Source organism: Wasmannia auropunctata, unplaced genomic scaffold (assembly GCF_000956235.1).
Source record: "Wasmannia auropunctata unplaced genomic scaffold, wasmannia.A_1.0 LD336028.1, whole genome shotgun sequence".
Classification (NCBI taxonomy): domain Eukaryota; kingdom Metazoa; phylum Arthropoda; class Insecta; order Hymenoptera; family Formicidae; genus Wasmannia; species Wasmannia auropunctata.
Window position 1 is genome coordinate 490,322 of NW_012026862.1, and position 10,475 is coordinate 500,796.

The 10,475-nt window shown below is 46.0% G+C and overlaps 3 protein-coding genes across 4 annotated transcripts in view; all 3 read left to right on the forward strand.

Moving 5' to 3' along the window:
* The first annotated feature begins 590 nt into the window (after window positions 1-590).
* Window positions 591-3,661, forward strand: LOC105452598 (cuticle protein 7-like). Its single transcript, XM_011693871.1, has 4 exons — window positions 591-634; window positions 1,237-1,405; window positions 2,450-2,739; window positions 3,019-3,661. The coding sequence occupies exons 1-4, from the start codon at window positions 623-625 to the stop codon at window positions 3,214-3,216; spliced, it is 669 nt and encodes a 222-aa protein (XP_011692173.1). The 5' UTR covers window positions 591-622; the 3' UTR covers window positions 3,217-3,661.
* A 4,041-nt stretch (window positions 3,662-7,702) lies between these two features.
* Window positions 7,703-10,189, forward strand: LOC105452612. The gene is made up of 2 exons (XM_011693888.1): window positions 7,703-8,432; window positions 10,101-10,189. Exons 1-2 carry the CDS (start codon window positions 7,703-7,705, stop codon window positions 10,187-10,189), a joined length of 819 nt encoding a protein of 272 aa, XP_011692190.1.
* Window positions 10,190-10,252: 63 nt separating this feature from the next.
* LOC105452599 overlaps window positions 10,253-10,475 on the forward strand; it is a 38,694-nt gene continuing 38,471 nt past the window's right edge. For both annotated transcript variants that reach the window (XM_011693872.1, XM_011693873.1), the window contains exon 1: window positions 10,253-10,306. In XM_011693872.1, coding sequence (XP_011692174.1) covers window positions 10,272-10,306 — 35 coding nt within the window. In that variant the 5' untranslated portion in view covers window positions 10,253-10,271. The remainder of the gene's footprint in view (window positions 10,307-10,475) is intronic.

Below are 10,475 nucleotides of genomic sequence, written 5' to 3' on the forward strand. Positions count from 1 at the left end.
ATTATTTATTCGATACAAAAAAATTAAAAAGTTAAAGTTTTGAAAATTAGAATGCAAATTATCTTCTTATCAGTTTAAGATACATATGAATTTTGAACTGTTTCCTTTCCTTTCTGCTACTTCACGTTATTTCTCGTTATTATTGCAGGAAAATTAATTATTTCTATAGAAAAACGTGTAAAAATGATATCGACACATTGGATATATCAAAGACAAATATAACACAAAAATTCAACCCCGTCTGACAGAGATTTCACATATGCGATTTTAATTTTACCGGGGAAATATTAGTTCTCTGGGCAGAATTTTAAATTTAATAGAAAGCTTTCTTTTTTATCAGATATTTGTACTCTTCAGTTCACATGACGCCTTTGGAATTTTCATCGGTATGTAATATCGCATAGATCGCAGTCCACGTTGGCATACGATGCACGTTACGCTGTATCTATAATCCCCACAGTAATGCACGTAGTGATCCCGATGAGAGTGGAGTGTATTGGATGCAGTGATGCAGTATCCGCAGGGCGGGGAGCATCGGCGCGAACTCGTTCAGTATAAAATCTACCGAAGCCGGCAAAGCATATGCAGTTTAACGAGTATCGAGATACCAGCAGCAGTGATCATGTGTTACAAAGTAATACTTTTATATATCCTGTTAGTTATCGTCGCCTCGTTTATTATTTGCTTGAGACTGCACTTATATTTTTCGCGTCGATTTTTTTTTTTCATAAACTATAATAATAATAATTTGAAGCTTTGACAAGTCAAAAAGCTAATAAAAAGCTAATAAAAAGCTAATAATAAGAGCTTATTAATCTTTGCGATTTTTATCTTTTGCAAAATTAGTTTTTGAACTCCTAAGGCAGGCTTTTATTATTATAAGAAATGAAATCATGTGATTTTACATTATGCATTTTTTTGTAATGCCTAAATCAGCGAAATTAGTTGAATATTTCTTTAGCTGTAAGATCGAGACTTTGATCGAAAAAAAATAAAATTAACTTATTAATAAATTGATATTTAATTCCATTCTATTAATGATAGAATTGATTTTTTGTCATTTGACATATGAAAAAGAGATTGAAGATTAAAAATGACGAATTACATTAGAAATTTTGCTCTGAACAATTCTGCATGCCGGTTGAATTAATCATCTATTAAATTAATTAATGTCTTCGAAGTCATTTTTAATTATCAAATCAATGATATTTAATATTTTCTTTCCAATGCACACAGATTACCGGCTATTTTGTCGCCTTATTGGCTGTCGTCCGCGCCGGGATCGTTGGCCCGGGTGCAACTGCAGTAGCCGTCGCGCAACAGCCAGCTGCAGCGGTTATCAGAGCCGAAAACTACGACTCACCTCGGTACAGCTTCGGGTATAGCGTGGCAGATGGTCTCACTGGTGCGTCTCTGCAATATAATTCGTAGGGATTCCCGCAGGGATTACTGATTCGCACAGTCATTTGGGCTTAGCAAATCCGCGGATTCCAATTCAATACAGTGTACATTTACACATCATATATAAGTAATCATACTTTTTTTTGGCTAACGGTATACACATTTGAAGGAAAGTAGAAACAAAGTATGGTATATCTTAATCTAAGAATAATGAAATAATTTCAAGCAAGACCGATACCGTAGGTATGCAACAAATAATAAAGGGGAGCAGCCGAATTCGGCTGAGATATAGGTTGCTCAATAATATTTTAAAATTTAAATCTTTAAATTTCAGCTACCGTAAACTGCGCGCTGTCGGTCTTTAAGAACGCAATCATAACTCAAAGCTGAAAAATATCACATATTAAATTGATCTTAATTTCGATAATGACGCTGCAAACATCCTAAAATACTGTAAAGAACTCTTATTTCAAAAAATTTTACCTCAACCAAGATTTAAACCTCCCGATCCGGGGCGTGTCTTATTATTCGACTACTGAGACTGTGGTAATATTTATCGCAATAACTGTAATTGATGCCATCTGTAATTGTCAGCCTGCTTCTCTAAAGTAGAACATGATTGGAAATGTTGACATTTATAAATACTTATTGAAAAATGATGAAAAATTGGTAATTGTCACATTGAATAAAAATTGCTGAAATTAAAAATTGCAAGCAATATAGGAGCGTATAATCAAATTTTACTTCGATAAGAAAGTGTCTGTATTTAAGACGGACTTCGTAATTAAGAGGAAGTTAAGCCAAAACGACGTTTCCGAACGTTCCAAATTTGCAGAGTGGATTCCTGTCGATATCTCTTAATTCAGCTATTTGTTGTATCTGTTCATCAGGCTGCCTCCATCGAATTAGAATTCAAGAACTTCGCCGAGAACTTAAATTAAAACACCGGTCGGGACAATGCGCGTCTTTCCGTGGAGCGTGTCGCGCACGAAGGAGAACTTCGCTTCGGAGAGGTATTATATAAACGCATACTCTTATACTTTTCAAGGCGACAACAGGGCGCTGCAGGAAGAAACTCGCAACGGCGGCGACGTAGTTCACGGAAGTTACAGCTTAATCGAGCCCGACGGTTTCCGGCGCCTCGTCTCCTACGCGACCGATCCTATCAACGGTTTTAACGCGGTCGTGCAGCGAGACCCCGGCCGCATCACGGTTAAAACCGCCGCCGCCGACGCAGCTGCAGCGACGGTGCGCCCCGTCGCCGTCGCCGTCGTAGCGCCGCCCGCGCCGTCCGTGATCGCTGCACCTGCGCCAGCAGCAGTTGCAGTCCGCCCGCAGGTTCGTAATCCAGTTACTTTCTGAGCGCTTTTTCCCTCGGTCCATTAGTCTCCTCGAGATAGAAGGAGAGAGAGAGAGAGAGAGATCATGGGATTCTTTGTTCGATTTGAGGATTTTGGTGGCTCTCTTTCTCATCGAGACTTGTCAAAGAAAATGCGATACCGACGGGAGATCCTGTAAATCGAGCGTGAGAGAGAAAGAGAGAATTAAAGAGAAAAGAGAGTCGCCGCAAAATGCTTCACATTGCTGAAAGTGCACGCGCGCACATTTATTATGCAGGCGATCGTCGTGGGTGCACCCCCGCTGAGGCAGCCGTTCGTCTACGGATCCGCGCTGGCCGCGACGAACGTCGTCGCCGCGAATTCGGGACTGGTGGGTGTTGGCGTGGGCCTGGGGATCAGATCGGGATCTCTCCACGGCGCGCAGACCGTCGTCGCGAACGGTTACGGTAGCGGCAGTGTCGTGAAAATTCACTAAGCAGCAGCAGACAACGGTGGTTCCGCTTCGATTGACGCTACTAGGCTTTTCCCCAACAATCAGAAATAATCTTCGTCCGTTCTCCTGCGCATCACGATCTCCTTATACACGTCGCATAATCATTTATAAAAAAAAGGTATATCTAAGAAATGTAGATTATATGTATACAAAGAATATCGCTATTAAAATGCGAGATACTTACATGGAAAGAACAATTTTGCTGGAAGATTTAAAAAATTGGATCTGAAAATAATTTTGTTAGAAACTCAAAAATGATAAGCATTGCTATAAAGCGTTTTGATATTATAGCACTCAATTTGACTCTTCAACAAAATTATTTTGATGATCCAGCAAGAATTATTTTTAGATCTGTATTCAACACAATTTTTAAATAAAATCGTTCTTTTCGTGTACGATTGAAATAAAGTTCTTCGGTAAAGATAAAGCGGTTGCCTCGTTTATTGACGATGATCCGATCGAAATTAGAGTACATTACAGGACGATCGAATTTACTGCTAAATGCGAACGAACGCGACGTAAATGTGGACTTCGAACGCGCAACGTCGGCTAGGAGAGCCCGCGCGCGTCTCGAGTGATCGATGAATGACGGCTTGATGAGTCGAAATGGAGTTGACATCGACGAGAGAATACGAGGGAAGAGGATCGGCGGGGCTTAGGGAGAAATCACCGTTAATGGCGCGACCAAAGGATTTCCGGGCGTTCCGCGGAGCTTTTTACGAGCATTCGCGCGCTCTGCACAGTCGAATCAAGATTCTCAGCTTTTCAACGGCAGACGCGCGCTGCTTAGTTGCTTTTTTCTACCGCCATCCATCTTTCGTCGTCGTAGGTCCGCGCTCTCCACTTCTGCCATCGTCCCTAAGCCCAGTCCCGTCTCTCTCGGCGGGCGTCCGCACACATTTCACCTAGTTAAACGATAATTTTTTTCGTCGTAACCACGCCGGGCCACTCTAACGACGAAAGCGCTCCACGCCTAATCTCCCCGCCGCGATCTGAGAAATCGGCGCAACGATGATAAATTATTCGGCAAAAATCCTCGCGCCACGCCGATAGCTTTACTTCCAAAGCTCGATGAACATGTAATTTCTACGCTATTACCGTTGCCAAGGTATTCGTGATCAAACAAATTTTCCTCTTTATCGAGTTATTACGTTAAGGTGGTTTTATCGCTCAACGCCAACTCGATAGTGTGACGTAATTGTCACATAAACGTCACACAATCATATATGTACAGTCTATGCGAAATGTTTTTTATTGAATTATTAGTCATATGGAGGGACTAACTTTTGACTGGGACTTGCACGATAAAATCACCTTAAGCCTTCGTGTGCGCTAATTATCTCATCGAAATTTAAGGAGCTTTAAAAAGCATTATAAATAATGTATAATGCTTTTTCGAACATTATACATTATATAATGTTTAGAGAGCAGACGTCGGAAAGGCTCTGAAGATATATATCTAATTCTCGTCTCTCTCGCGTTCGGCATCCGTGCAGCCCGAGCTCCTCTCCCGAGCGAGCGTGTCGCAATCGTATTCCACGAAAACGTAACGCATTCGTGTAATACATTCTATCGAAGGTGATAGAACTTAGGTTTATATTCTATCAACATGAATCGGCGTCAATGTAATTTCCAATATCGCGCAATGCTATCCGACGGGGCTTAAACATGTACATGGTAATTTAGGCGTATAGTAGCGGCAATACCGTATCGTGATACGAAGGATGCATCAAGCACGAAGTCATACACAAGTAAATATGTACCTACTGATGTAGCGGCAGAACTAACAAGCAGTATCGATCAGTCCGTCCCGGTCTTTATATATATCGCGACGTCGTCGTCTTCGGTTCGAAATTAATTCCCTTAGACGCTATTGAGGCTATACGTTATAACTTGCAAAGTACGAGATCTTTCAATTTCATCGTATTTCTAGTTAATTAACGTATTTCGCAATTAAATATGAATATTGATTTTGCGTTATCCATCAGTTTGTCAAGCAGATCGAGAATACGCGCGCGCGCTTCGTAATCGCGAGATTTTCCGAACGAAAGCGATACGAAATTTCATACCCCGCGCGATGCAACTGCAGTTCTTAACGTCATCTGATTATCGCCGTCGAAGGGGATGCGAGACCCAAAACTTGCCCGGGAATCGGGAAGTTGTGGTAAATCCGGTACTCGGTGAAACTTCGAACTTCGGAGGAACCCCAAACATCTGGAAACATACATACGTGGTGCTGAACCGGTGTAGAGAATCCGGGAAGTTCTGGACGGAAAACATACGAACGACGAACGTTGTTGTAACGTGCTGTAGAACATTCGTGACGCGTGAGAATTATTTCTCGATTCGGGAACTGACTTTTTTTTTCTCGGTGAAAACTTGGCTTATACCCACATTGGGAAATCTCTTGACAATCCGAATGATACGCACGCGGTAATACGCACGTGATCAATATTTAGCGTTCCTTCGCGCCAGTTCGAAAGATTTTCAGTGTCCTCCAGCACCACATCGGGCCGCCGGGAGAGCATTTCCGCTTTGTCGACCGTGTGGCATATTCCCGCGGAGTCTTCCGTGGGGGGAAGAAAGTTCCGAGTTTCTCAAGTATTTCGGTTTCAGCGAAAATCTCGAAAACTTTTCTTTCTCTGTCACGCGCGCGCGAGTGCAAACTTGCGCTTATTATTCGTGCCGAGAGGCCGGCGAACGGTACACAGGCAACGAAAGTTTCGGCTTGCTCAACCGTTTCCCCGCGTCTCGCTCGGCACTTCCGGCCGTAACTAATAAAGCCGCAAAACGGTACCTGATCTGTAACTCGGCAGGAGACGCGTATCCATTAGAAAATAAAGAAAGGGGTTAAATGAGAGAGAGAAAGAGAGAGAGAGAAAGAGAGCGGAGGAGATAAGGGGCGACCGAGCGCGGTAATCGCACGCGAATTGCAAGCGCCGGGGGAGGGAAGGCGAAGGAGCACGCTCAACGGCTGCAGGATCGGATTTTAAAGGGTGGGAAGGATACAATATTTCAGAGTGGCGACAAGGAGCAAGCCTGCTCGCCACTGGCAAATTAATTAAATTCCTACAAGCTGCCTGGGTAAGTCTAAGGGGCGTACGGGAGGGATGTACGCGAGGCTGGGCAAGGGAGAGACGGTGCGCGGCGGCCTCGGGCGTAGCGCGCGGGCATAGGGGTCCCTGTGTTCCGCCCGTGGGAATATTGTAATTAAGATATGCACTTCTACCCTCCACTTTCCTCGTGCCAACCCCGCCCACGTGCAACCCCCCGCGGGGCCACTGCCGTGCCCGTGATTTACGCTTCGCAGGACGCGGCGTTGTCTGTCCCGACCGCGTCTAAATTGCATCCTATTATAGAGAAGCCGCGCGTCGTTCCATTCTTCCGGTGTGCCGAATCCTGCGAGTTATTACGCTATAATGGAAGCCCAGAGAGCCTCCGCGAGGGTAGGCAAATCGCGCGGCGCGACGATCGGCCCGGTTCGCGATTTGCAGAAACTGTATATAGAAAACGATTGGAGAACGGAGGACGGGGAAGCTCGCGGTTTTCGCGCGACAACCTTTTTTTGATCAATCAATGTTACTTCGACTGCGCTCGGCTCTAGATTCGATTCGATTACACCAACGGACGATATCATACAATATTGGTCAGAAGCGTTTATATATGTATAGGTATGTATGTATAGTTCCTATACGTGTATATGTAAACGACATCGTTTTACGAACGATCGACAGTCGTTCGTCGCTCGGTTCACGGCGTGTCGAGGAGATTCGTCGCACTTCACAGTGCGTTAAAAAATTCAGCATGCCTCGGTTTTCCAATCACGAACCGTACCACACCGATCAAAATTGACACGGCGCTGCGATGACGGCACCGCGCACCGGCCAGCGACGCGCTTTGAGATGGCCTGGTGACACGGAACGACCCGTCCGACCCACATCTCGCGAGCAACAAGATTTCTTAGCAGCCAACAACCATGGAGAGCGTTTCCGCCATAATTTTGGGCTTGATCCTGATGTTACCGCTGCTCGTACAACTGCAGACGCTTGTCGTACGTGATCAAGATTAATTGATCGTAAATTGCACCTACGAATTGTTTTCGTCTAAGGGCAGTAATGATTTATTGCGCCGTGCGCGCGCGCGCACGAGCGGATATGTAGGTTAAATACCGGGGAAACAAATCCCCCCGTGTGTGTAAAAGGACACGATGCATTAAAGGCGGGCAACTAATTGAAAAAAAAAAGTGTCACGCGCGCGCGCTCATTAATCATCTTGACCGGTATCTCCCCCGGTAATATTGAAGTTAAAGTGTAGGAGCGCCGCCGCCGCGGCGGTCCACGCTCTCCTCCTTTCACCTCCGCGCCTCTCGAAACGTTTATTTATCACGCGTGCTTAACCCCCCCCCCCCCGCCCCCGACATCGGATTTGGAATTTGCAGCTGCAGCAGCCGCCTTGGAAGTTACTCGCGATGCTACGAGGCCGCCTGACGGAGAGCGCCGGCGACGCCCGGTACGGCGTCAGGCGTAATCTCGGGGTGGTGCAGCACTACCCCAAGCTACCAAACCTGTTAAACTCCAATTCCGAGTCGAGGATGATGGTGTGCCTGATGAGGACCGTCCTCTCGTCACCCGCCGTGCCGCGCGTCGTGTCGTCCGTCGGCCGGCAGCAGCAGCGGCCGGCTTATAGAAAGGCGATCCCGCTGGCGCAACACTCGTCCACCTTCGTGGCGACGCAAATCGAGCTGCCGGTGGTGGACATAACGTGCAACTACAACTCCTACCGCTACAAGAGCCTCGAGGAGAGCCTGCGGGAGCGCTACGGCGCGAACTACCCGCCGGGCGAGGTGGTGCTGAATTACATCCAGTTGAACACGCCGGACTCGCGGACCGGGCACAGGAGCGGCCTCGTCGGCGACGATCTTCTGGACTTCTTCGACAGCAGCGACGCCGGCGCGTACTCGTCGTCGGTGTCCACGAGGCTGGAGACGGAATATCTGAATCTCCTGGATCATTTCGTGCTGAGGGAGCGGGGGAAGTGCCCTCTGACCGCGGGCAAGTTCACCGAGACGCCTCCGTTCGCGGAAAGAAATCTCGAGCTGTCGTCGTCTCGCGCCGATACGTGGAGCCAATCCACCGTGAAAAGTTCAGTCGCTCAGGAAAAGGAATCCGAGTTGTGCGGCAATCAACGTTCGCTGAAAGGTACGCGGAAGAAACAATTTTACTGGATTCAGATCTGAAAATAATTTTTGTTTTGTAATAATCAAAATAATTTTGTTGCAAAGTCACAATGATTGCTAGAATATTAAAACGTTTTACAGTAATGCTTATAATTTTTAACTTTCCAACAAATTATTTTGATGATTAAATAAGAATTATTTTCAGATCTGTATTTAGCAAAATTTTTAGACCTTTCAACAAAATCGTTCGTTCCGTGTATACACGGAAAGAACAATTTTGCTGAATCCAGATCTGAAAATAATTTTTGTTCAATAATCAAAATAATTTTGTGCGAAAGCCAAAGTGATTGCTAGAATATCAAAATGTTTTATAGCAATGCTTATCAGTTTTAACAATCTAACAAATTTTTTTTGATGATTCAACAAAAAATTATTTTCAGATCCGTTTTTAGCAAAATTTTTGGACCTTTCAACAAAATCGTTCTTTCCGTGTACGCGCCAATTTTTCGCCGTAATCAAGACACAGTTTCCCGAATTCTGCAACTTTAATTATTTTGCCCGACTGTTTATAGACCCCCTCGTTCGCGATATATAAAATATCGAATTCTAGTGTTCTTAAAAATTCACTTCAATATTTTATACATGGAATGCACCTGAAATACGACGATCGACATATTGAATAAATATATTAATTTGAATAAAGGTTTCACGCTAAGAGACGAGCGGGACGTGTCCTTTGCGCTTCGCAGTTCGACTCCTCCCTCCCTCCCCCTGGTTTTCGCGAATAATCCATTTCGTGGTAATAATCGAGCGCAAGGTATATATATGGTCCTCCCGAATATTGTTAACACGCGTCGACGCTATTCCTCTTGCACCCGCCTTACATTCTCGTCATTACCGCGGCGCGTCACGTCGTCGCCTGAATACTAATAGGCGGGCGAATATATACAGCACACGGCGGCGCAGCGCCCGCCCGTGTGCATCTGGCTCGTCATTCGAGGAATCGTCATCGTCCTCGCGCTCTGAATAGGGATCGGTAATGGATAGCGGGGGCCGGTCCCGCTAGGATAGCTCCCTAGGAATCGCGTCTATTTATTGATCGCCTCTCGGTGCATTGGAATATTCAATCCGTCTCTCAGGACTGCGATCCTGCGAGTACACGGTGGCGCATCTCTTTCTGTCACCGACAACTTGGGCCATTTCTCTTCCTCCCCCTCCACCCTCCCTACCTCATCCCCCCGTTCCTTCTCCCTCGCCGAATAGACGCTCGACTGAGACGACTTTATCCCCTTACAATCGTAAGTAGCCTTCGATGTCGCATTACCTATTAATGCCTTACTGATTGTCCCGTTCGGAGCTCGTCTTAAAAAAGCAGCCGGGCAATGCAGTTGCTAACGGGCCAACTTGACAGGTTGAAAATATATCAGTTAAGTGCTAAAAGATTTCGTGAGGAGGGAGGGGGAGGGGGAGGGGCGAAGTTTTTCCTTAGTAACGTGGAACTGACGTCAGACCAGAAATATCTGCGTATAACGTTATTTATTTAAGTAAATCTGACAGATTAAATTTGCAATCGAGGGTACTTCTCGCACGGCTGCAATTTTCCCTTTGTGATTCGATGGCCCTACTAAGTTCTCAAGTTTATCGCCCACGCGTTGTAGAGGTAAGAGGATAACGATCCCGATCTGTCTAGGTATTGAATACAGCCACGGCGGCGGCGGCGGCGGCGGTGGCGGCGCAAATAGACGTCTCAGCAGCTTGCAGCGGGTGCTTAGGCGATAGTGCGAAGCGGTTCGATCGCCGCGCGGGGGATAGGCGGGTAATCCCATCCCGGTGAGCGCCGCCGGCCAACCGGCAATCTGTCATGAAGTCGGGGGAGAGAAAACACACAGGAAAATGGTAAGTTTAGCGGAGCGAAGGAGATAAAAGAGTACAGCGGGGCCACTGCAGGCTGTGCTATTAGCTCTTAGTTTAAGCCGGAAATTCCAGACCGGAAGCTACCGGGGGGAGGGGGGGAGGGATAGCGGCTGTAGGCAGCACCGCAGTGAGAAAGAGCGTGGTCAGCGTG